Consider the following 26,966-nt stretch of genomic DNA (forward strand, 5'->3'; position numbering starts at 1 on the left):
ATATGCCACAGAGCTGGAAAAGGCCTCCTGGGTCACTGGCTGCGGCAGGCCCCATTCCATCTTAAAACTGTTTAGTTCTTCATTTGTTCCTTTGTTTTAAAGTAAGTCTACTGCTCTTCTCCCATCCACACCCATACTGCATACCTGGGGGAGTGCACTTCCCTCTCCTCACCACTGATTTCCCTTGCCTGGACCCGGGGGCACTGGATGCAGCCCAGCATGCCATCGCAGCCTTCGCTGGGGGTTGTATCTTGCAAAAGCACAGCTGCCTTGGCGGGTGAAGGAGGTGAGCGTGGATGGGGTGCCAAGTGTTTGCTCAAACTGGGCAGGTTCCCAGTTTAAATAAATATAAATTCCCAGGATTTAGAGAAGGAGGCTGACCCAGCAGTGCCACCGGTGTGCTGCTGGCAGCCCTGCCAGCGGAGGGGCTGCCACCCACCCTGCTCTCCCAGAGGCAAGGCAGGTGGATCCGTCGCGCGGGAGGACTCTGTGGATCACAGCTCTCAGCTCCACGGTGAGGGAGAAGGAGCCCGGTCCCCCAGCACCATGGTAGAAATGTCTGATTAGATACAACAGAGGGATAGATATGCATACTCAGGGACCTTTCTACATAGGCATAAATTAAGAAAAGCCAAATATTTATTTGAAATGGCTGTGCCATATGCTGATGAAATGCTAATCTGCACAGAAAAAAACCCACTGTAAATAAACTCCCCAGAAGCACCTCACATTCACGGAGCTTCATCTTTCTGAGCAAACTAACAAGAAGAAAATAAAATCAACAGCATCCATTATAGACTCCCTTCCATAAGGAATTCAGGCAAGTTTAGGATGACATGGGCCAGTGCTTTTCAAACGGCCACGTTTAGCCCCCAGGAGCACCTGTTAAGGGCCTGCAGAAGTTATTTTTAAAAAAGAGTTGCTGTGTTTAATTCACAATACAGGCATCTTTGGCCTCAGTACAAAAAAATGCTAGGAGGCTGCAAATCAAAAGCAACTGAAAAACACTGCTGTATGCTTTAGAATCAGGAACTGGGAGTCAGAGGGCAGTTTTGTCTCCTGCACAGATCCCAGGACCTTGGGTGAGTGACTTCACTTCCACTTCTCTCCTCATTCTTCTACCACCTCAACTATTCGTAAGCATTTGCAGCATCTCTTCTGGTGCACCTGAAAGGCACCCAGCACAACAAAGCCCCAGGACCCTACAGAAACATGTCACTATTAAACACCTCCTTATTCTTCTAGTCCTCCAAAAACACTCCAGTCCCAGCACATCCCAAGGTTTGAAAACACTTCAAGATGGGAAGCAAGCTATTAGGAAGTCAAATTTGATTACTTAAAAGGCAGTTTTTGTAGGGGTCATAACAAACTGGCCCTGCAGATTGGCATGTTTTTAAGCAGCAAGGCTGGGTGCTGAAACCTGCAGGCAGTGCCTGCAGCTGGCTCCCTTTGTTCACCAAGCCACTTCCGCCCTCTTACATATGTTGTCCTCACTGGCAAATATGCAAAGACCACCGTTTTTATCAACATGCATATTGCAGTGTTGTCAGCAGCTCCTTAAGGTTATTCCCTTTTTCTTCTCAGTTATATTTATAAATCTTGTGCAGAGTTGCTATGGTTTCTGTTACCACCAGTCCAATTGGTATTCAGTGCAGCTTCTCTCACCTTCACCATTTGGGTGACCTTTACTTCACAAGGAAGATCTCATGCCATCAGCCTGTTCAATTAGATGTCACACAACACGCTGTGCAAGAACACCAACCGCTAAGCAAAAGAGGGCTCTGTGGAACAAATTCATCTGCAAAGGCTGTCTGAGAGATGGATAAACAATGGTAATTATTTCAAAACAAATTGGAACCAGAAAGTGCAACCCAGCAGTATAACTGCTATAAGTGCTAGACAAAAAGGAAAGCCACAAAAAGAAGAAATTTCAGCTCTTAACATCTTGGGTACTCGGGTATCTTCCTCTAGGTAAATATTTTTCTACCTTTCTTGCTCTCCAAAGTCACGTTCAAAAAATTCTTACTTCTAAGACAGTCTCTTTTACATCAGTTGAAAAAATTACCCAAGGGACTGCTCACAAATAGGAGCAACACAGTTGTAAACTGGCAGTAAGAATGTCTCTCTTTGCCAAACTAATATTCTATTTAAGTGACTTTGCACAAAGTTACACTGCTTACTGTAAAGCCAGACAGCCGAGCGGGATGCATAACGCCTTCCCCCAGAAGTAAGCGTGCTGGGAATGGGCTCAGCAGCCTCATGTACCAACCAGATCATGGGATCCTCAAAACCCTAATCCTGACACTGAACAAACCCCCATGTTTTCCCTCCAATTCCAAGAAAAATGTTCCTACTACAACAAAGTCACAAATACACAAAAGGCAGAAAATAGAGCTTGGAAACAATATGACCCTAACTCTGTCCGTGCAGTAGGAATAGGAACATCCCCACACTTTGCCTCTTCATAACAAAGCCAGCACTTTCTTCGTGGCACTTCCTTGGCTGTTGAGGTAAGTGTTCTTGCACTGGGCAACTAGGCTAGCCAATACGTCTCATCCCATATGCTTTTAATACTAGTTGGGGCCTTTGAAAGAAGAGGAAAATTACCTGGATCCTTCTGAGACACCTAGGTGCAGACGTGTAGGAGCATGGTGCTTTAGCTGATCCAAAGACAGCTCCGTATTGCACAAACGGAGCTCCTGCATTAGAGGGACTGAACTACTGTGTGTGTGGTAAGTGGGTCAGAAGAGCAGGTCACAACCAGCATATAAAACCAGGCGGGCTTGGAAAGCAGAGAGGGTCAAATGCCCCTGTGCAGTGGAGGCAGGAACATCACCTGCTGCTGCAGCTCTGAGGTTTGTGTGGAAGTCAGGCTCTGGAACAGGTAATTGAGGCAGCCACAGCCAAGGTTTCGCACAGTGCTCTCACAAAACATTTACCGTGAGCAGGAAAAGACTATGTGCCACATGCTCTGAACAGCAGCATCCCTCTGCCTTTGCTATCACCAGCTTGGGTGGCTTTCTGTGGTCTGTTTTATTCCATCAGAGGGCTACTGAGACTCCTCCTGCCCAGCCTGGCTGCAGCTTGCACCTCCAGCGCTGTTTGGTGGGCAGATCACAGAGCCAGCCTTGGCTGCTGCCATGGTGCTGACACCAGCTTTACACCAGCGTGTTGCTCTGGCCCTCCCCAGCAGCACAGTGTCACCTGCAAGTTCATCACGTACCACCGCAGATCCAGAAAAAAAATATCTCAGTCCACTATCTGATTCAGGGTGGCTTCTTCCAAAAACAGACCCCAAAAAAATTCACTATTTCCTTCACTCCTTCCACCTCCTTGTGCCTGGATTGTACAGCCAAGTCGTTGCTCGCTCGATGGAGGACTTCTTTAGAGCGCACAAGCTCTTTCATCTTTACCATGATCAGAACACCTTTCCTGTTTCACAGGCTCTTTTGAACTGGGGTGAGCTGAACTTTCTATGCAAAGACTTGACCTCTCCCAGAATCCCCTCATCAGCAATTTCCCTTGCTTGCTCTTTCATGTCTGAGGCATTATGAAGCCCTGGAAACTACACATTCTCTCATAAGGAAGTGAGTGAGAAAATTCAAATAATCAACTCAGTCCTAGGAGATTCGGAGTCTATTTCCAAGTTCGAAAGCTCTTTCCTAACATAAGTTTTGCTTTTGAAAGTCTTCTGGTGAGTAGGCAGCTGATGATATGGCTTCTCTGGAGCCTGATTATACTTCCAGGCCAGAGGCAAGCAATAAAAAAGCCTGCCTGGCTCTGTGAGGTCTGAATCAGGTGCTAACACTGAACATCTGCTGGGGCCTCAGCTCTCCTCTCCCCCACCCTCCTTCCATGTGCTGGGCATTGGAGCATTCTCCGTTTTATAGCTTGTGGCAATGAAAGGCCAATTTAAGAAGGAAAAGTATTGCTGACAGCGTTATCCAAAAAAACCAGACTCTGCTTTATCTGCTCTCCATCCAGGGCTTTGGCGAGTCCAACACCACCGTGACATGCTGAAAGAAGACCTGCGTTGTATGGCAGCCTTTGGAAACAGCTACCAGCAAAGCATTCACATCCCAGCTTGAGTGAGACGAACAGACTACGTGTATGTTTATTACTTCATACAACCAGACTGCTCATTGTACAAAAATTAAAGTGTCACCCAAGAGGGCCTTCACAGATATTTAGAAAGAGACACGTAAACACGGAATTAAAACGTTGTTTTTGTGTAATTTAGGTACAAACTACTGAGGCACCACACATTGTGTGTGTAAATATGCACATACACACGTGTGCGCATGGATCTCCATACACATACAGACACAGACTGAACAAACTACTGCAGCAGGCTGCGATATGCTCCAACAGTGTTCTCTGAGGAATCCAATATTCCTACACAAGGGTTTCCACCAGTGGGACACAAAATGAACTTACACTGAGCCATAAACTCATCCTTAGGGCCTTGAGCTGCTGCCACTGTCGGCCTTCCTTCCCTGGTGGTTCCTTGCTGCACCGCGCTGCTGGCTCCCCTCTTGAATTAATAACCCAGTGTCCAAGGCCACCTAGGTGAGTGCACCAGCATGGCTGGGTAAAGACGTAAGGGTCAGCATACAGGGTCAGATCTCTATCCCGAAAAGTCTCAGCAGGGAGAGGATGGTGTCTACGTTCCAGGGTGCCTGATCTGGTGGGGCCCAAGTCATGGCTCTAATGCATGGGCACAACCATCCTACATATAAATGTCCACAGCCTGGAAACTTTCGCTTTTCTGTTCTGCAGCAGAAAAGGATGAACAGACGTGTACAGGAAAAACATATTCGGGGTAGAAATCATGACCTTTAGAGAAAAAGACTGTAGCACCTGAATAATTCCCACAAGAGGGAATGCCCAGTACAGTGAATTTTGCTGAATGTCCAGGAGGAAGGTTTAATACCTGAAGGTAGAAGGTTCATCAAACAGCTCAGGAATGACTTTTTAGGTAAATACTGCGCTTTCATCAGCAGGAAGGGCATTGCTGCTCATAATATGAAACTGAGAAAACTGGTACTTAAGACTTTTCTAAGCAGCAGCTGCTGAATCTCAGCACTGCACCTGGGCAGCTGAACAGGTTAAGATATTGGCATGCATGTCTGTTCCCTTCCAGATCTTGCCTGTGTAGACTAAGCTCCTTGGGCAGCAATGGCCTCTCTAGTAAGAGACCACGAAGTGCTGATCTGGCATTGGCCACAAAAGATTCACACAGCTTTACTAATTTCTACTGCAATAAAACAAACAGAGTAATGTATGCAGCCTACAACTTTCATAAGGAAGAAACGACTGGCTGTAGCAATGTTTTCAAAGCTTTCTCTCTATAAAGGTCCGCTTATTCCCAGGGAGGAACAGACTAGCCCTGGTAGGAATTTATCCAAGAATTCTAGTCAACAGAGCCTCTGCTTGCTCATCTTCCAATACAGACAGAACTGCTCCTTGTAGTCTGATGGCCACAGGTATTGTGAATCCCAAGGGTTCTGCTGTGCAGTTGATGCAAACTGGTCAGGACAGAAGCATTTGTTCCCCCTGCAGGTGAAGAGGGTAAAAGCTGGTGTTCCTTCTGCACCGACCTCCCTGTCCAGGAGTGTAACAGGGCCTAACACCAGGCAGCGGTGATGCTCTGTCCTTGGAAAGATAGGAACAGCAGCTGTGTCTCAAACACTCTGGGGCCCCCAGAAGATATTTTTCTGCAGTGCTACATGGAAACACACTTCTAAAGCCCTGATTTTCATGTCAAATGCAAGACTGACAGAATCTCTATGGTGTTTCTCCATGCAAATTGGAGAAGCCCTTTATAAAGACAGGATCAATCCAAGACGTAGTCTTCACCTACAAAGAAAGAGGAAGGAATATTGACAGACAAAGCAGGGACAGTAAAACAGCTTCAAAAGTTGCTCACGCAATCAGATAGGTGCTGCAGAGCTGTCACACATACCCTGGCAGTCCTTGCTATTGAACAGTAAACACACTTGGGCAGCATTTGCCTTAGTGGTTAACATGTCAAGGCCCAGGAGACCAGTGTGCTGATGCAGTGGGTTTGCGTGGCAGGTTTTGGTAGGGGGGGAGCTACAGGGGCGGCTTCTGTGAGAAGCTGCCAGAAGCTTCCCCCATGGCCCTTGGAGCCAGGGCCAGCCGGCTCCCGGTTACTCCAGAAATACAAACGGGTTCTGTTCCTTCATAGCTTAATGGCATTAGAGTACACTGTGCACCAGTATCTACTAGAGCTTTATATTCTTGTGGGTCTGATGTGCCAGGCCCTTGGATCCCCACAGTCCAGTAAACCTGGTTATCCCTGTCTTTCACCCACCTGGAGGAAGGGCCCCCCTAATCCTGGTCATAGGATTCCCCACCAGGATGGCAAGTGGTGCTAAGCAGATGTAGCGTGGAGTGGTTCTGCTCACTTATGTCTTGCCAGAACGGATTAGAATTCCTTTTCACAGGATCAAGAGTAAAGTCAGTCCTATCACTCTAGAAAACCGCCCTCTGGAGACTGGAGTGGCAGCCTTCCTGGAAGACTCCCCATTTGTGATTGTTTTTCCTTGTAATTCATGCACCCATGCCTCCAGGGTTGAGGTAGGTTTTCCATCCCACCTCCTCATGTCCTCTCCGAGGTCCCACAAGTAAACCCACAGGGTACCCTGTGGTGTGTATCCCCTATATTCTCCCTCCCAAACAGCAGGGCATCTACAGTTGATAGCTGAGATGCAGGTCCGTACAGGTGGAGAGTGGGATATATCCTCATCAAGTTGTTGGATCAATCTCTCCTCAGCTGAGATGATGGAGGTAGAGACGCTAACTTCATAGTCTCGGAGATGGTGAATCACTTCATCCGCTGATGGTGGTGCATCATCTTTTCAACACATTATTGCCAATGAGTTCGTATATGATGATGGTGCACCCTGTACCAATTTCTGCCACATGGGTCCTGTGCATAGAACTTCATCGGGATCTGTAGGTGACCATGGATTGTCCTGGTCATCATAAATCAAGCCTTTCACAGCTAATTCCCTGAAGTACCGGATACTGTTCTCTGTTGCACTCTGTTCCACTTGCTTGGGTGACATGTAATATTCTCCTTGTAGGGATACTTTTCCCTAACCCTTGACAGGAGTCGCTTCCAGAGGCTGAGGGCTTGCGTTGATTTTCCAATGGCCTTGTCAATGCCCCCTTCTTTAGAAGGTGATCCCAGCTGCTTGGCTTCCCTCCTTCTAATTCTACACTATTAGGCCCATTATCCCAGCATCAAAGCAACCAGGTGATAATGTGTTCACCTGATTGATGGGCATAATCTTTCCACATATCCCACAGTTCAAAGGGATCAAGAGATTATCTCCTGCTCGCCTTCTTCATCCTGATCCTGTGATGGCCCAGCTTCATCCTTGCCCTTTCCCAAATAAGCTGCTTTCCACTTCCATTTCTTCTTCTGTATAGGGGCCACTGATACTGACTTGGGTTGGTCTTCTGCATCACTCGGTGCAGTGGCCAAGGTAGCTACAGTGCCCGCTATAGGGGCTGGAGCAGCTGTGGAGCCTGCCGAAGAGGCTGGAACAGCTGCAATGCATGCCATGGAGCAGCCGCAATGCATGCCATGGGGGCTGGAGCAGCTGCTGGGGCTGGAGCAGCTGTTGTTTCTGCCATGGAGACTAGAGTAGTTACAATTAGTTGCTTAAATCCCCATCAGGTCCAGGAGATGAGAACAACATTCAGTATTCCTAGCAATAGGGTCAGGACCTGCACTATGGTGCTTTCAACAGACCAAAGATATTCAGAATTTCTAAAAATCCTATGTGCTTCAGTAATTAGCCCTGGGGAGAGGGGGAGGTGTGGACCCCGCCCATAGGCTGAGTCTTCGGGGGAGAAAAAAACCCTAAAAGGTGCCGTTGTTGGCACTCCCTGCCAGGGACCACGCGGCTCTCAGGGGTGACACCGCCACCACCACATATACAGACCAGATTAGTTTTACGACCAGCAAGCCCATCCTATCACAAACCAGTACCATAGAGTACAATACTATGGTAACTTTAGCCCAGGTCCCAAGGAAAATAAACAGCACAACGGGAAACATACTGCAAGTAAATTAAATAACGCGGTCCTGAGACCACAGGGCAGCAACTTCAAGAGCAGAGAAATCAGCATTGTGGCCAATGATTATTGATCCAATACAATGAATACTGGCAGCAATTTTGTTCTAACCCAGTCTGGTTGGACCTGTTGTTATCTCAACCCTTACTGCCCTGCATCGGGTGTAGAAAAGGGCTGTCATGGTTTAACCCCAGCCACCAATTAAGCGCCATACAGTCACTCGCTTACTCCCTCTTACTCAGAGGGGTCAAGAGGAGAATCAGAAGGGAATATAAAACTCAAGGGTTGAGATAAGAACAGTTTAACAACTGAGATAAAATAAAAACGAAAGAACAATAATAATAGCAACAGTTAAAATGAAAAGGAGGAGGAAGGGGAGAGGAATGAAGTCCACAGTGGTGGAAGAAAAAGAAACTAGTGAAGCACAACACAACTGCTCACCACCTGCTGACTGATGCCCAGCCAGTCCCTGAGCAACAATCCATAACCCTGGTGACCCCCCCCCCCCCATTTCTATACTGATCATGAGATCCCATGGTACGGCATACCCTTTTAGCTAGTTCGAGTCAGCTGTCCTGGCTGTATCTCCTCCCAATTTCCCGTGCCCCTCCAGCTCTCCTGCTGTCAAGGCCTGAGAAACCAAAAAGTCCCCAACCACACCACTGTTCCCACACCAATCCAAAACACAACCCTGTGCTAACCACCAAGAAGAAAATTAACTCTATCCCAGCTGAAACCAGGACAGTATCTTTTACAGTATCAAGTAAAGTACTTGATACTGTATCTTTTACAGTATCAGCTTATTATTGTGTTCATTCCCTTTAAAGGCAAATGGAGTTTAAAAGATCTTGTCACCAGAAGAGGATGGGATGGGGGAGAGGCAGACCTTTTATTAAACCTTTAGAAAGATTTCTAACTCATTTTGCAAGTGAAAACAACAGAAGCCGTAAAACTCTTGCAAAGGAGAGCTGTCACTGAGATTAAGCAGATCCAAACTCTGCCATCCACTTTTCATACTTCTCCAGGTCTGCAGCAGAAACAGATTTGGATATTTTCTTCAGGGCCAGCTCGAAGTCCCCCTTGGTAACCGGTAACTGAAGCTCCTCTTTAGAAAGTGCACGAATCTCTTCTGGAGTTAAGCCATTAATACGTCGTCTCATTGCCATTAAAGAGGCATCCCTGGAAACACAGGACAATGTATAGGAGCTAATTGCTAGCAGCATGTGCTGTTAAGCCTATGAATTTTGATTGTATTCTCTTGCTAGAAACCACTGGCAGGAACACTTAAGAGAGCATTTATTTACCATAGAAGATGTGGTTCACATCTTTCTCAGCTTCCATGTTCCCAGATCACTACATTAATTCAAAGTAAAAAACACATTGGCATCAAAACCCATTTAAGCATATGGTAAATGTGCACAGATAATTAAAACTATAAAACTGAAAACCTTTTACAATGATTCATAGAGATGAAATTTTACAACTTCAGTGCAGGAAAGGGCAGGATGGGAGAGGAATGGCACTCAAAGACTTTTTTGTTGGTGGTTTTTTTTGTTTTTTTTTTTTAAGTAGCCTGGATTTTGCACCTCCATCCTCTTAGATTTCAATCTTCCCTCTACCATGTAGCCCAAAAGGACAGTCAGCAAGTGTCTGGAGAGCAGCCCAGCTCTGTTGCCTACTCACACATAGTGCCTGAATCCATAAAGGGCAGAGCAGGAGGCATCAGACAGTAGTGTCACATGGGCCAGCAGGGCTGAGGCCATCGGTGCCTGTGGTTCCTCATGCTCTAGCTGCTCTGTGACTCCTCCCCAGCTTGGATGCTGCCAGCATGGCCCGCTGGCACAGAGAACACTGCTCATTTCTCATACCATGGCCCACATGCAGTTTGAAATTACATTCTCTCTTTCCCCAAGTTTTTCCCAGCAAGGGATAACACAGGCCTCAGGGAGAACAGGTAATTTAACTATTGCACTGCATGACACACCCCAGGTTTTCAAAACCATAGAGTCATTTCACAATTTCAGAAAAGCAGCAGGGGAGGATAAAAAAAAAAATAATCCCAAGCCATGTTCTTAAAGGATCAATTTCTCTTGGCAGGGATCCTGATGTTATAAGGGGACACAGACTTCCTTCCAATAAGTTTTTTCAAATACTTATCCCTCCACCAGAAAAGACTCATTTGTCAAAAAGTGAAAGAAATCATGGGAACAGAATGGAAATAAATTCAATACTAATGCTATAAACTATCTGTATCACCCTTGCACCTAGAAGATTCATGCAGAAACTAAGACAATGCTGCACTGGGGTTGTCCAAACATAGAGCATATAGATAGATGCTTCACAGAAGTACTCTGTGAAAGGTTCCTTTGCATTACAAAATTCTAACTCTTAAACTAATGGTATTAAAAAAAATTAAAAATCCAAACCTGTTTTGCACTACATTAACAAATGCAGACAAATGCAGTAAATGCAGCCAACATGAGATTTGCTCAGAGATTTTTTCTCTTCAGATTTCAGAAAACGTGACTACATCTTACAGAAAGACTCCATGGTCTTTAGACTGCTCACATGACAGTTGTGCATGGTTCCAGTAAGTAGATTTGGGCCTTCAAACATAGTCAACTGTTAGCATGGCTTCAGCTGTAGTGGGATTGCCTTTTATCACATAATGCAAATGATGACTTTCTATGCAGTTTTCTTTGCAGATTAAGGAGAATGAGATACCTGCAAACATTAGTGATGTCAGCACCAGAATAGCCTTCGGTCTTCTCAGCAATTTCTTCAAGACTGATATCAGGATCCAGTTCTATTTCCCGAAGATTAATCTTAAGTAGCTTTTCTCTGCCTTTTGCTACAACATACAAATACATGTTTGAAGACTTGTGACATTAAAATCAGATATAACACAACTTAGATATTTCAGTGAAAAGTAAAACCAAAAGGGCTTAATATAAGAAAAGGAAAGAGACAGTACAGATCATAGTGAAGTGTGCAATCTAATACAGTAAAGTATATGGCTAAAAGTAGTAAACCGGTATGCTGTAGAGCCATTTTCCAAAGTCATACATCATTAAAAATGTCTGTTATGTCTCAGGTGACAAAGCATTTGGTCACATACTACCCAAGGGCACAAAAGCACAATCCTACAAATGTCTGCTTCTTCTCACATCCCTTTGGATTCACTTGCTGTTCCAAGTGTTTGACTGCATATTATTCAGACAGTTTCATTAGAACCACAATGAGGATTCTATTAACAGAGCTTCAGACAGCGCAAACCCCTTAACAATAGGCTGAACTTTAAGCATATGTTTAAGCACTTTGCTCAGTTGGGACCCAAGAAAGCTGCTGAAGCCTGACAGAAAACAGATACATTAATACAGTAAACATATATTTACAATACAAATGTACTGGTATCACACTTTCAGACCCAGATGCAGTATGCACCCAGTGATAACCAGCTGTGTAAATGAGCATTTATGCAGCCAATTAACCATTTTTCTTGTAGAGGCGATGTGCACACGTGCATTTGGGTACATATGTTAAGCTGCCTAGGCTTCTAAGAGAGAATTCACATTTGACAGCTTTAGGCCTCAGTGTTACTCAGCACAAAGGTGGTAAAGAAGAAGATGCTTTCCTGGCTTTACTGTACAGAAAAATATACCAGCTCAGCATCTTTGTTTCCACAGCGACCAATTTTTATGACCTAGAAAAGAGGACAACCTCAACAGAAGAAGCAGCAGTAGGAAAGGTTAAGAGTCTTCAGGAAATGTCCACGCTTACGTTTTATTTATTGATGTCCCTAAATATTTTTTTTTAAATTTTGGGGAGATGGGAAATATGAAAGAAATTAGAAAGCTTCCCTCAAGCTGATTTTGTGTTCTTTGCAGAACTGTCAAGAACATGAGTTATCAATCACACACAACTGGCACTAGCTATAAAATGGGGATTTATTATTTGCAGAGCACAATGTACATATGGCACACCTGCAGAGAGCATCCTGTATCAGAGAACTCTCTTCTAATCTTTGCTATGGGGCTACAGAAGTCCTTGCAGTATTTTGAAAATGAAACATAGTAGAATACATACTTCCATCAAATTCCACAATATACAGGTGTATACATGACTATAATAACACTTTTTCAATTAAAGTGCCTGAGCACATCAGATCACACAGCACATTTATAAATGCATCATTTAGACTTGCCCAGAACAGCTCAACATTCTTATTTGCAGAATAGATGCAACAGAACATAAGACTGGAAATAAAACTGGAGTACATCTCAAATGTTGTCCAGGGGGCAATACACTGTGTCAAAACCCAGTCTGGTTTAATTAGAAACAAGAGCAAAAGTTGATAGGATTTTAGACTAATTGGTCATAAAGACAGGCATCCTTTTAGGAGCTGTTACCATCTGTAAGCTGCAAAGACAAGCTGTAGAACTATTAAGTGTCCTTATACCTGCTAAACTCAATCACAATTGCTGTCACCATGAACACGCATCTTGTTATCTGGAGTGCTCATGCAGGGAGATGAGGCATCCACTGTACCAAGAAGAAATGAAGCTATGCAAACTTCAAGTGATAGGAATCTCAAAATTAATAGGACAGGTGAATGACAGCTAGGAAAGACAACACAAACTGAGACGTCTTAGGGCAGGAAAGCAATCAGCCTGCTGCATTCTGAGTGGCTCAAAGCACAGTCACAGATGCAAGCAAGCAGTGATTTACAATGAACTAAGCCTGTAAGTGAAAATTCATGGATCCACTTCTTTGCATTTGTCTGCAAGGGCACGGAGTGCATTTGCAATATTTGTGAACATGTCCAAAGGCTGCCTTTGATGATCACTCAAGGACTGACTGTTAAACATTTAAAATAATTCTAGGCTCATTAAAACTAACTCTCTTTCAAAATGTAAGAACTCATCAATGGGCTTGCAATGAAATGCCGCAGCTCTTTGTTTTTAAGCCCCCAAGCAAGTAGTAGTATTTTTTCTTTCTCTCTCTTTAAAAATAAAGCAACCCAGCCAAACAATTAACCCCTGAATTTCACTGCTCATCACAAAAACATCAAGATTCCTCTGAAATCCAACAGTCCTACCAGTAATCCTAAGCTCATCCTGCAAAGGCCATTTTAAAGGAAAATGCTCGTAGCAAATTTACCTGTGGGCAAAGGTATATAAATTCTCTTCTCCAGTCTCCGTCGGAGAGCTTCATCAATATCCCATGGAAAATTTGTAGCAGCTAATACCATAACCATCTTGGAAGGGTCATCATTTTCCAGAGCACCATCTACCCCTGCAAGCACAACAGTTTAGAGCAATTTCACTCCACAGCTCTTATTGATTGAAACGCTTGCTAAGAAACACTGCACGAACAGACGTTGTAAAAGTCTGGACAGAGCTAAGCAACAGCTCTATATAGTCCTAGTGCCTCTCTCCAAAATTCCCATAGCTCAGGTGTGACAAGACCACCATTGTCACAGAGAGGGAGACAGTTCATTCTTTTGCCGAGTCAGGGGAAGGCTTTCTTTGATAGCGCTAATAACACAGTCATATGTGAGGGTAGCCCTACTAGTCCTACCGGAAGTGCTCCGTCTGTCAAATCTGGCCATAGAAGAAATAGGAATCACTCCCTGGCCTCTGAAATGAGGACTGCAAAGCCATTATCATTTTGGGGCAAAAGGCTGCCTACCCTGAGTTTACCACAACGAACCTGCACATTTGAGGACATTATAAATGGTAGCTACACAATAGCTGCAATACAGAGGTAGTTACCAAACCACTATGCCATACAATATTCCTCAGATGGTCATCCTTGTTACGTGCACCTGGACAGAAAAGGTACTAAATCCGACTAACAGGGTAATATTAGCTACCACCACAGAATACAGCAAAATCAGATCTCACAATGGCAGCCTTCAAGCTGGAGACTCCAGCAAAGGGCAGAAATTTGCTTAAATCGCATCAAAATCAAAGATCTCTATTAAACTGCACAAATCTCCATTATCTGCTTCTCCTAGAGTCTGTTGCTTAAATTTGAGTCTTCAATTTACCATCAAAATGTCTGTTTTAGAAAAAACAAAGCAGAACACCGTTTTCAGTTATCTGCCTTCAAACACTCCAAAAATACACTACTCTCAAGTTCTGCCTTATTTTTCCGCTATCCAGAAAGCCAGGTTTTCCAGATTGCTCAAGTTCTTACATTCTCACCTGTAAAGAAACAGCACCCCAGCCCCAAACTCGGATCTAAACACTTGTTACCGTCCATCTGCACAAGCAGCTCTGACTTGACTCGGCGACTCGCCTCGTGTTCATCGAACGTGCCTCTGCGGCTGCAGATGGAATCTATCTCATCAATGAAGACTGTTGTTGGAGCATAAAACCTCGCCTTTATTCAAATGAAAACATCGCTGTTAAGGCTCCAGCAGCAAGCACAGGCCCTCATCAGACCACAACCCAGTCCTACTAGACACACTACGTATCTTCCCTGCCTGTCACAAGAAAATAATTCAAAATCTTGATTTACAAACTATTTGGCGTATGCTGAATTTATACACTTTAAATTGTACTCCTTGAGTCCAGGGGTCTTTCAGTGTTGGCTGGCTTTCCTCAGCAACTGGTCTTGCAGAAGGGAAAAGGAACACAATCGCAATACAGGCACTTTTCATGTCCAGGTTTTTATGCTGGTGAAGGGTAAATATAGGCTGAGCTCCCTTCTGGCCCCTATCTTAACAGAGACAGGTTTTAACTGAGAGTATTGTAGAAGTGCAGTGAGGGTCCCAAAGAGGTGAATGACTCTTCAGTATAGGTCCACACAGGCATGTCCTTTACATACTCTGCATGATGGACCACACCCACAACTGCACTGAGAGGCTTGTGTGCATCATTCAGAACAGAGACAGAATTAAAACATGTATTGCTTCCAGAATAACGGTTCCAAATCCCTTCCAGTTTCAAATCTACTTCCTATGGGCTTGTTATAACGAAATAAGAACTGGATTTCTGTCAAGGTCACAACTCTACGTTTAGTCTGGAAAATGCTACCCTGAACATGGGTGATGTCCCATCCTCAACAACAACCCAGAAAAGGATGGAAATACAAAGATGTTTTTCTAACTGGTTGACAGGGTGTCAGTTCAATGAATTCTGTGCTTCCAGCGTGCTACTGGAGGGGCAGGAAACCAAGAGACGTCCTTCCTCACCTTAGTGATCCCCAGACCACATCATCAAGGACGTACCATTTCAAACAAGAGGCGGACCAGCTTCTCAGACTCGCCTCTGTATTTAGATGTCAGGGTAGAGGAAGACACATTGAAGAATGTTGTTCCACATTCTGTAGCAACAGCTTTTGCTAGCATTGTTTTGCCAGTGCCAGGAGGACCAACCATCAGTACACCCTGAAAGGTAAAAACAAAAGTAATGATCAACAAATAAAGAAACTGCAACTGGGACTCTACACTACATCTCAATATGATCTAAGATCTGTGTTTAAATTGTTTAATAACATAATCGTCATCAGTGGAAAACAAAAGACAAAAATCCTGCTTTTGAGAACAGCATGGAAGTGTTCTGCAATTTCTTCTTATCACTCCACTGGAGTCCAAATCACAAAAGCCAGTAACTGCTGCTGCACCTATCACCTGGTAGCAGATAACAGATTTACAGCCTTGCTCTGAATCAGAGCCTGGACTTGAATTTAGGCCTTTCCCAACTCACAAGGGGCTGCACACGCAGATGAAGTCAGTGAATTCTTTTTGTAACAAAGGCTCCTTCATGAAGGAAGCTTCACAGAAACCAAAACACTTTTGCAGAAAGTTGTGTTCCCTCAGTAGAGCATTTTTCTGTAGCAAAAGATTTTGCCAAAAAATGTTTTTGAAGTGTATGTATGGATCTGGTTGATTTTTACATTTAAGTATGTATGAGAGCATTCACTGGATAGAATGGTTTGTGACACTGTTTAGTCCCTCCATCTCAGTACTTCTATGGCCATACTACTGCATCTTAGCAATTTCTGAATGAAACACATCCTCACCATGCTGTTGGATGGCAGAAGAGCACTGCTATCTCTATTTCACAGATAAGCAACCGTATATCATGTGGACTATCACTCAGTCCCACAAAAGCCTAATATGAACCTCAGTGATTATTCAGAAAGCTTTAAACTAGAAAACTGAACTACAATTGTTAAGTCCCAGGTTGGCATCCACATTATCAGACCGTCTTTCCATCTATGGTCTGTCTGAAAGCGAGAGTAAGGAGCACACATCTCTGCAGCTCAGCACATTTACCCATCATTATGGAAGCAGGTTTTTAGCTAGACACAGTGCTCTCAGGACCCATGTTAAGACTGTAGCACTGAGAGTCATTTATCACTCTTGATAGAATTTCTAAATACAGTTATCCTTATGGATAGTCTTTCCAACACTTTCAGCAGCAGTGCTGGAGAGGGACAACATGCTGTTCCATGCCTGCGTAGCACTAGAATAGGGCACTGTGATTTTAAGCATGGCACTATGAAAATGTAGTGCTCAAGCAGCTTGGGGTTTTTTTCCCTCCCAACTACAAGATCTTATTACAGGCTAACAAGTGCTTCCTAAAGTAAAGTTGTACTGTGTTGCAAGGGTAATCAAATTAACTATAATTAGAATTGCATATCATAATGTGCTTTGCAATTAATAACTTACATAAAATGCCACAGCAATAAAATATCTGTTAAATGCAAGCCACATAGCAAATTAGATTTCATCTGTTCCTCACTAAAATCTACTTCAAAAAAGCACAAAGAATGACATGGAAGAGATCTATAAAAACAAATCAACCGGGAACGCAATTATTCAAAAATGTACTATTCAAAAGCAATAGCCTCTCTGTACTCCATTTTCCATTAATTCTTAATACCTTCATTGTCATTTAACACTTAGCTAATGCAAGCTGAACATAACATCCATCGGTAAATTAAATTAGAAACATTCACACACCATCCATACAGCTAACAGTCCAACGTCACTCCTCCTCAGACTGCCCAAGGTTTCCTAAGCTCCAGAGCAAGCACGCAGAAAAAGTAAATGGACTCTTTTTCTCTCCATGAACATCCAGATATATACCATGATTTGAGTTCCTGCATAGTCATAATTGCAACTACAGCCCTGAGTGACTGGGTGAAAATTACTCAGCCTGTGATGTGCAGGTCAGAGACGACTTACTGTTCTCTCCAAGTTTCAAATGTGTTTATTTAATATTTTAAAACAAGCTGCACCTCAGTTCAAATCACACTTGACCTCTGTGTTTGACAAACTGCATTACTGCAGTACCTGGTCATACAAGGGACTAATGTCATTTTTTGGATATTTGTTTGGTCCTCCATTATTATTATGGAAGGTCAAATTCTGGTTTCAGTTACATGTACCACTCACCACCGAAACCAAAGCCCATCGCTTTACATCTCCTGTATAACTATTACAGTAAGCATTACCTTGTATGTGATACTGGTGGCATTATACATGTGCATAACACAGGTGCAAAGCAGCCACACCAGGTATAAAGCTTAGAGAAAACCAAGCTCTCTGGGGATAATGACGATAGAAATGTCAGTTAAAAAAAAAGAAAAAGAAGAAAAAAATAACTTGGGTTCTCAGCAAAACAAAATATACATGGTTGCAAACAGAAACACACAGGATCAAGTTGCTCTTTCTCTCTGCAAACTCAGAGGCTGCCACTTACTCACCAGTTAAAATCCTTGACAAACACAAAGACTTCTTTATTCTTCCTCTAAGGCTCTGTTAATCCAAACTATTCCAATAAGAAGCTGAAATGCACCACAGGGAGTAAGTGTTTTGATGAAATCACTGCAGGGTTACTTCTTGTTGTTGTAACAATCACTAGCAGAGCAGTGGGAAGCACAGCAAGCAACCAGGCCTTCTTTGCACAAAACAGTTCAGAGAAAAAGAGTGAGCAAGCCCATGGACACTCAGAAACCCATGGCTGCAACTACACAGCACCTGTGTTGTATCAGGGAAGACAGCTGGCTCCTGCATACAAGGCACTGTCCTCTGAATGGAGGCACAAACTGTGAGGGCTGTCTTGGGAATTATTCTCAGGAGAGTCTGAACATCCAAAAACAGATTTGGCTGCCTTTTTCCTGAATTATTGTCCTGAATGCCTAGGCTCAACAAATGCCTGCTGCCACACTGATTACTGCAAGAAACAGTCTTCCCTTCAAAACTTCTCATCCTTGTAGCACAGTCAGAGGTCAACAGTGGGAAAAGATACATGCTGTTCTGTGTGAAAAATAAATTCAGGAGAGCTAGAGCTTCACAAGTCACCAGGGAAAAGGCTAACAATGAAGACTCTTCATGGACTTGTCAGAAATCGATTTGCATTTCAGACTGAAGAGAGGAAATAATCTCAGAATTTTTTCCATGTCTACAACCACCTAGTTTTCAGAGGCAACACTGCTCAGTAGGAAAAGATAATCTCATGCGAAGAGATGGAGACTGTAACTCTTTAAAAGACCAGGTGGTTGTTTCTTTAGTCACTGCCACAATACTGGGAGACAAGGCCAGTGGTACTGTTCACATTCCCTGCAGTCTGCTGAGATACCTGCCTTAAAGACCACTATGGCGACTACATCCTCTAGGCATATTAACAGGTGAAAAAAAGCAGAGCAGCTCTTCAGTTCCTTAAAAGTTTTGGAAGACTGGACAGACAGGGCTGTCATAGTCGATAATAAGGGTATGGATCAACTTTCTCTATGCCAAGAGGAAAAGAGAGTCAGCTGTTCAAAAGACACTAAAATCTCACCCATACATTTGTAACCCACGATATCCAGGCTCTGTCCAAGCTGATAGCTCAGTTAACCTTAACTGGTAGTGACCACAAGCACTCTAAACCCCAAAGGCCATATACAGTCTGGGGCTAGGTTTGGACTGCGCCCCTGCAGCTCAGTAAAACCTCTGTGAACAGCCCTCAGGTAGCCAGCTCCCAGCTCCTGCTGTCAGCTCCCTCTTTTTCTGACTTCCCCTCTTTAATGTTTGTAGACAGAAGCCCCAAGAATGACAAGCCTTCCACTCATCAGTTCCGGCAGGGCTTTGTTCTGTAAATAAGCAGAATAATGGGGATCTAGGACTGGCTCAGGCTGGAGGAGGACAGCTTTGAGTGTCAGAGCTAAGTATAAGCCAGGGAAGTACAAGGACCAAGCAGGAAAAGACAGGGCAAGCATTAGTAACGTAAGATCCGATACATGCTGCTAAACCAGCATACTAAACACAGAAACTACTCACATCCACAGCATTCTTTACACATGCCATTGCCTTGCAGACTCAGAATAACAATTTGCAACAGTCTCTTTTCCCCAGTAATCCCTCTCAGCAACCAGAAAGACCTTTTGTGTTGTGACTAGTTATTCCCAAAACAAGTGCAAATCCATCCCACAACAAAAGCATGATACACAGAAATACTCAGCAATCTCCTCCCTCTTCCGCCTTTTCAGCTCTAAGCAAGGTCCAGATTGAGCTCACCTCTGACCCATCAGCCAGGCCAGCTCAGTCCTATATCCTTCCCGTCACCCCACTTGCAGATCATTCTCCCACTTCAAATTTCTCCCACTCCAGCAGTAACTATGCCCAGCTGCAAGCATAACTGCAAAGCTAAATCATCACTCCGACTAGCCCCCTCTCTCCTTGCTTCCTTGCACCATCCAGCCTGCACTTTGCAGTTTGAGTGAGAGACAGCTGGCACATGCAGAATAAAACACTGCCTTCCCCCGTGAAGTGTTGAGGAGTGACCACCATGATCACTCATATGTCTCATATCAATATAAGCTGTCTATTGAGCATTTCTGCTTCTGTCAATATACCCTATATGCTTGCTTACATGTACAGGCTGACATATAAAAAGTATTATAATGTCAACAAGCTATGACTAAGTAAATACAAAAGAATTATTATTTACTGTAAAGCCCACACACACTTCCAGCTGTTTCTTTCAGTGCATTTTACATGAATCATTTTGAGAGGATTTCATCAACAAATTCCTGATTTTTCCCATTTGCCTTTTTGGCCTCCTGCAACAGGCATCCACACACACTGCAGCAGCATACATACATAACTACAACTTGCCATTTACTAACACCAAATAAATTCTCACCTTCCAAGGTCTTCTGATCCCTTTGAAAAAATCAGGCATCCACATTGGAAGAACGACAGCTTCTCTTAATAATTTCTTGGCTTCTTCCAAATCTGCTATGTCATCCCTGTGCAAGATGAAGAAACTTGTATAAGATTGCTGTACAAAAATATTTCTTCTGTTTTTATACAAGAAAAACAGAAAAGCTTTTCACTTAGTACCATCTCTTTTAGCATGTCAGTATATGCCTCATGAAAGCACCCTTATAATCCTGTGACCTAAAATTGAATCCACTTTTGGAACATAGGGAAAAAAAGATTTTCAACTCAAGTTACCCAGAGCTGCTTAATTAAGAATTGTTTTGTACATGTGAACACCAAAGCAGTATCTTTAAAGCTCTCTGGTGTGTACTTTCATTTCAGCAGTACCTGTAAAGGATGTACTGCGCATAATATCAGTTAGCAACAAAAGCTTAACTGTAACCAAATTAATAAACAGTTTAAACAAAAAGACCTTGTTTTGCCTATCTGTAGAAGATTATGATGACTCTCATTTTAAGAGTTAGAAGATGGATAATTTCTCTTCTTCTCCACACTAGCAAAAACATTTCAGTTGAGAAAATCCTCATACCAATGTATGCTTGGATTCCTTGATACAATGTCCCTTTCAAGAGTTTCAACCATGTCTTTGTTGTAACCAGCTCCATCAAATTTTGGAATTTCCCCATCACTGACTTCCTGGGGTATTTTCTTTCCCTAGAAGTAAAAGTCATACAGTCTCATAAGGACATTATTCTATCAACATATCCTTTACTAGCAATACATAGCAAAATTGTCTAGTTCAGCTCTGTAGAAGCCACCCAAAGGTATCAAGCTTTAACACAGCTATCTCAGCACCATGATGGCCAGCAAAACCAACATGCCCACACTCTACATGCCACAAAGAGGCCACAAAGAGTCCCCAAACACTTGTGGTTGCTTCTACCTCAACAGCACCATGCTTCCTTCATAGATGCAGCTCAGAGTGATAAACCCCCATCCAAGTTCCTTATGTATCACCGTGGGTGGGTGGGTGGCTGGCTGGTTTTAAAGCAGCAAACCAGGCTCTCTTAGTAGTGCTAAACCACTCTTTAGAAACTGACACACTTCCCGGCCAGCTGAAGGCATGAATGCAGGAACAACCTCACAAAGCAGGCTGCTGGTCACAACTTAATTGTACATTAACTCCTAGCTGAAGACCAGAGCATCCAAAGCATATTTTGAAGATGCTATACCTGCCACACTACCTGCCAGAGCTAAACAACTGGCACCCCATCATCACGGAAAAGGAACACAAAACATTGCCTTTGATGGGGGAAAACCAAGGTTCTCTCTTCTTGTTTAATTAAAGGTTTCCTGCCCAGCAATTTCTCCTTGCTTCAGCTGCACACTGTTTCCCTCCTCTCATTCACAGGCCAGCTCCATAAACAGTTAACATGCTTTTAAAAGGTCATATTTATTTAAAGGCTGCACCAAAAGTCCTAAAGAAGCTCCCAAGTCAATCAGGCTTCTTTGATCTTCAGTAATTTCTGCAGCATGCCAATGCTTGTTCAGCAACCAAGCCACAGGCTGCCTCTGCCCCAGATGGCCCAGACTTTCTGGTTAATACTTCCACAGTGCCGTTAAGCTTATGGGGGTGAAGTAATATTTTCCCTTCGAAGCATCAGGGCTCATGCTCCTCCTCTCCCACTTCAGAAGGAAACCGCTTCCCCTCCCAGCTCAACGACAGTCTTCAGCAGTGCCTGAAAAGCAGCTGCGCTGTTTTAAAGGAGGAGGGTGTGTGCGGAGCTACTTTAGGACTCTTAACTCAGCTTCTAAACACTATCAGCAGCAGTTAAAGAATCCCAGCTGGCTGGACAAAAGCAGCCTAGGCAAAGGCAGGCTGAGAGGCAGCTGGAGACACACAAATAACCTTGCAGTAGAAAAAGAAAAAGGTAGCAATTACACCCCTCCCAGTTGCTGTTTGCCAACAAGGGAGCACAGTTTATCTTCCCACTATTTTTATTTCTTGCTTCCAACCTCTGTGTTGTGTAGTACTCGCCAATCAGTTTTTCGCAATGGAAATGAAGCTGCAAGTTGTGTTTAGACAAAAAGCTGGTGTCAAAAATGTAACAGTCTGGCATAAAAAGGAAACAGAAAAAAAAGCCCTGTAGAGTTTGGAGGATTTCAGGAGCGAGAAAATGGAATCCAAATGTAACCAGAAAAAAAGAAGGAGGGAAGGGAAAAAAAAAAAAAAAGAGACAATTAAACGAAAGGTATTCGCTTTCTGTCTTTGTTACACACTTCTCTCCTATCTCTCTGCAATGGACCAGTTTTCTTAGTGCCAGAATTTCTCCACACATCTCAAAACAAATCGGAGGGTTTCTATTTTCTGGGTGAAACAGAGCTAAGGCAGGCTTTAAAAAGCAGAAGGCAGAGCAGATCGCTGCAGCACACTGTGGAGGAGGCTGAGGCAGCAGCTCCGGCCCCGGCTCCCGAGCCCGGCCGGCAGATCCGCGCCCAGCGCGTTTGCTGTGCCTCATACGGGCGGTGAACACAACAATCTGGCAATGCGGGCGACACGGGGCCCGGCTGTGACGCTGCTCAGAGAAGCGTAAAAAAGCAGAACTAAAAGGGGAGAGAAAGGCCCGGCGGCAAGGAGGGGGCCGGCAGCACGGCGGGGCGGCCCCACCGGCAGCGGCGCCTCAGCCGCGGGGTGGCCCCGGCCCCGGTCCCGTTCCCGGCCGGCTCCTCGCCGGCTGCCTGCGGGGCCGAGCCCAGACCCGGCTGCCTGCCCCTGGGATACTGCTTTTCCTGGGACGTTTTTCCTGGGAAAGGTATTTTTCCTGCCCTGCGGCACGGCTTGCCAACAAAGAGAAGGAGAAGGGCGGCCAACTGGGAGATGTGCTTTCAGCATCACCAGGGCTAGCATTTTAGTGACACTGAATGTTTCGATTTTTTTTCCCGATTGCAGAATTAAAGCCAGATTTAAAGTATTTGCAGTTTTCACATGTAATAAGATTATTAACGGTGGTCCAACATGCAATCCTCAGTCAGCAGGTAAGTGAGTAGAAACTTGAAAAAATAATTTAAAAAAATGCCACCTGAGTCCAGGCAGCAGGACTAAGCATAATTTTTCAGTCATACCCTCATGTCTTCTTGTGGTACTACTTTCCCAAAACAGCTTTAAATAAAGCTGCTGTGATGGTTTCTCTCTAAGAAGGTATGCCAACAGAGAGAGGTATACAGGACTGCAAAAGGCTGCTTCTATTCAGTGCCCTGGGCAATCCCATCATGTAAACCTTCTCCTCAGCCAAGTTCTGACTTCGACATATTTAGAAATCTGCAGGGCTTTCCACCAGGAAGAGCTGCCAGACCTGCACTAACCCACTGGAACAAAAACCTTATTTCCAAAATGAATGTACTTCTACTCTTGTACTAAGTTCATGCATTTAGTTTCAGCAGTTGTTTCATTGATGCATCCACCACCCTGATGTACTCACAGCGTGCATGTACTCTGCCTTCGTTTCCCAAACCAAGTTACTCTCTTGGAACACAAGCTGAACACAGTTACCCGTTCACTCTAGCAACCCATTTTTTTCTCCCTTCTAAATATTAACACATCTCTCTTGAGCATGGTTGTAGAAACGCATGCAAAATACTCCAGCTGCTGTTTCACCAGGGCCTCCTATAAAGGCATGGGTATCTCTTCTCTCTGTTGGTAGCACCTCAATAAACTGGGCCTGGGGTTTCATTTACACTCATTTCCATGGCTATATCATACTGCCACCTCACACTCAACCTCAGACAGATCAATCACACAGGATAACTCTGGTGGCTGCAATGACCAGAACTGGGTCCTGAAGACATCTTGCTTTCCTGCAGGCTCTTCTCACTACACACAGACACCAAAAACTGCCAGATGCACTCTCTGCCCCTTGCTGCCAGAGCCCCTGGCTGTGCCTTGCTCCAGCAGCCAGCCCTTCCCATCACTTCCAGGAAAAGGTGCTGTGCCCAATGAAAGTTCAGCCTGATCCGATTTCTGCTGGTCTGTCCAAATCTTTCTTCTCCTCCACTGCTGAGCTCCCAGCTTCTAGCAGAAATTCTTGTACCATCCAAGTATGCACAGCCTACAGCTCTGCACTGCTGAACATTATTCCATTTCCATGATTTCAGCACAGAGTCATTCAATTCTTCCTTTACAACAGCGTCATTCGCCTCTTCTGGTGATGGCGCTCCCCAATTTGGTGTCATCAGCAAATTTAATTAGCACATGCCTCTTTTTTTGTGCCAGGGTCATTAATTTAAATGTAAAACTAGAGTCAATCTCTAGTCTGGAGGAAATCCATAAATGATTTGCCAGTTGACTGATACTTTTTCTTTCAGCACCACTTGTTTACATTCCCCTTATTGCCTAATTCCCCCCCACTCTACAATTCTTCTACACCACACAATCACTAGATTAAGTAATTCCTTCCCATGTGGCATCCAGGTAGATTAATTTCTTTCTCTAAGACATTAACTATGACACTAAAGAAAGTGCTGGCAAAGGCAACATCTTTGCTTAAGAAAAACTATTTCACTTTATTCCGCCTTCCATCCTAAGTCTTTAACTTTTCATTTAACTTTAAATTTAACTTACAGCCTCAAGCTTCACCAGGGGAGGTTTAGATTGGATATTGGGAAAAATTTCTTCACCGAAAGGGTTGTCAAGCATTAGAACAGGCTGCCCAGGGAGGTGGTGGAATCACCATCCCTGAAGGCATTTAAAAAACGCGTAGATGTCATGCTTAGGGACATGGTTTAGTGGTGGACTTGCCAGTTCTAGGTTAATGGTTGGACTTGATGATCTTAACAGTCTTTTCCAATCTAAATGATTGCATGATTCTATGATTCTATCCATTCTAAATTTGTTGTAAAACCCTGCACACTGTTTAGATAAAATTAACATCTCGTTGCCTGGATCTCTTTTCCTTTCCCCTTCTAAATAGAGGCGTGGTCAACCCAACTTACCATTCACATGAGACAACAGCAGACTGACCCAATAAATTTTACTGGAAATCTCTGCTCCCAACCCTGCAATTTCACCTACCCGTTCTTTCAGCATTCTCAGATGGAGATTATGCAGCCTTCTGGACCCAGTGCATGGAGGTCTGTGCTTCCACCTAATGCATCTACCTCATCTCACATCTGATGATGCACATTGGAATAATCAAGCAAATTTTTTTTTTTTTAAGTCATATCTTCATTAATTTTAATATGCAATTCACAGATATGGCAGCAAAGCCCTTGGCTATTTCATATCCTTCACAGTATTTACTGTCCTCATCCACTGACAATCTAAAATAATCTAAAGAATACTCCTAAAAATCTAGTGCTTAGATATGGTATTATGCAATTTCTAAAAGACATACAGGTAGCATGCATGCTGCCTCTTTAAGCTGAACTATTGAACAGAAGCTAGAATTCTTGGCAATAATCCAGCAGAAGATAGCCTGAGAACAACACTAATAATTTCCAGTGGAACTAAGAAGGAAGAAACACTTGAAAGCACTATTTTTAAAAAAGAAACACATAAATACAAGGGTTTAGTGGATAAACACTATCCAGTGGGCTGCAGTTCAAAATTATTTTATATAGCACTACAAAAGGTCATTTTACAGGCATAGTCACGTTAAAACACCTTGTCCCAAGATGGTTACTGTCTGTGATTCTATGATATGTTCTGGGGAGAAGAAACAGTGAAAGAAGGCATTTGCCTCAAGTGAGGCAAAACACTTCTAAAACATACATACTATATTTGTATTTATCTTGAAAAAATATCACACAAAAATATGCATTGTGATATTATAGCCAGGACAGCATACAACCTATTACACTGCAATCAACATCTTAAGAAATAGGTAAGTCATCCAAGTTCATTACATGTTCTAAGCAATCTTAGCCAAGTACCCAAACCCAAGAACTACAGAGCTGAAACATTTACTACAAGGAAAGTGGTTCTTAGCGTGAAGCTTCAGGTTTGCCCTATTGTTTTTAATAGAACATGAGGAGTTACCGAACCTCTTTGGTTCAACATGGTAGGCTACAGATGTAAGCTTCTTGCAGCTTTAAATTCAGAAATTGAAGAACATAAGCACTTGCAATCTAAGAAAGGATAAAACTGAAAGGGAAGTTAAACCCACTTTCATGCCTGTGTGTAAAATACAGAAAGTTGCATTAACTTCTTTCACTTCCCACGCCTGGCTGCTTCCTCTTTCATTCAAAATTTTCTTCAAAGGAAAATCATGGATCCCTTACAAGAATCCTCATATAACACATGAGAATTTGTGACCTGGGTTGATTTTTGCATACATACCCCAGACAAAGAAAATAAAATAACGACCAAGTAGCTAGACAAAGGGGAAGATAAGAGCACGCGTATTGGTATCTTTTTGAAGAGTAGACATATTTTCCTCCTGCCACCTAGTGACCAATTTATTCAGATCAGAGTAGTGTTTAAAATGTACCATATTAAATAGAACACCTTCATGACACTTCCTCCATCTCACAGCAATAGTGCTGCTAATCACATTATTCCCAGAGACAAGTATTGTACAAGTCATGTTGTTGTGGGCTCCCTATAGTAAAGCTCTATAATGCTCGTCAGCAGAAAGCTTCAAGAGCCGAGTTCGCCCTCATTAGAGCTAAGACTTTAAACGGTGCCTTACACAAG

General features: G+C 43.6%; 1 protein-coding gene across 10 annotated transcripts in view; it reads right to left on the bottom strand.

Annotated features, from left to right (window-relative positions):
• Positions 1 to 8,897: 8,897 nt before the first annotated feature.
• Positions 8,898 to 26,966, bottom strand: part of KATNAL1 (katanin catalytic subunit A1 like 1) — a 38,626-nt gene continuing 20,557 nt past the window's right edge. For all 10 annotated transcript variants that reach the window (XM_055701805.1, XM_055701800.1, XM_055701802.1 and 7 more), the window contains 7 exons: positions 20,865 to 20,989; positions 20,256 to 20,361; positions 15,350 to 15,508; positions 14,373 to 14,499; positions 13,273 to 13,407; positions 10,837 to 10,963; positions 8,898 to 9,291 (listed from right to left, as the gene is read on the bottom strand). In XM_055701805.1, coding sequence (XP_055557780.1) covers positions 9,093 to 9,291; positions 10,837 to 10,963; positions 13,273 to 13,407; positions 14,373 to 14,499; positions 15,350 to 15,508; positions 20,256 to 20,361; positions 20,865 to 20,989 — 978 coding nt within the window. In that variant the 3' untranslated portion in view covers positions 8,898 to 9,092. The remainder of the gene's footprint in view (positions 9,292 to 10,836; positions 10,964 to 13,272; positions 13,408 to 14,372; positions 14,500 to 15,349; positions 15,509 to 20,255; positions 20,362 to 20,864; positions 20,990 to 26,966) is intronic.

The sequence above is a fragment of the Falco cherrug genome, chromosome 2 (assembly GCF_023634085.1).
Source record: "Falco cherrug isolate bFalChe1 chromosome 2, bFalChe1.pri, whole genome shotgun sequence".
NCBI classification, from domain to species: Eukaryota; Metazoa; Chordata; class Aves; order Falconiformes; family Falconidae; genus Falco; species Falco cherrug.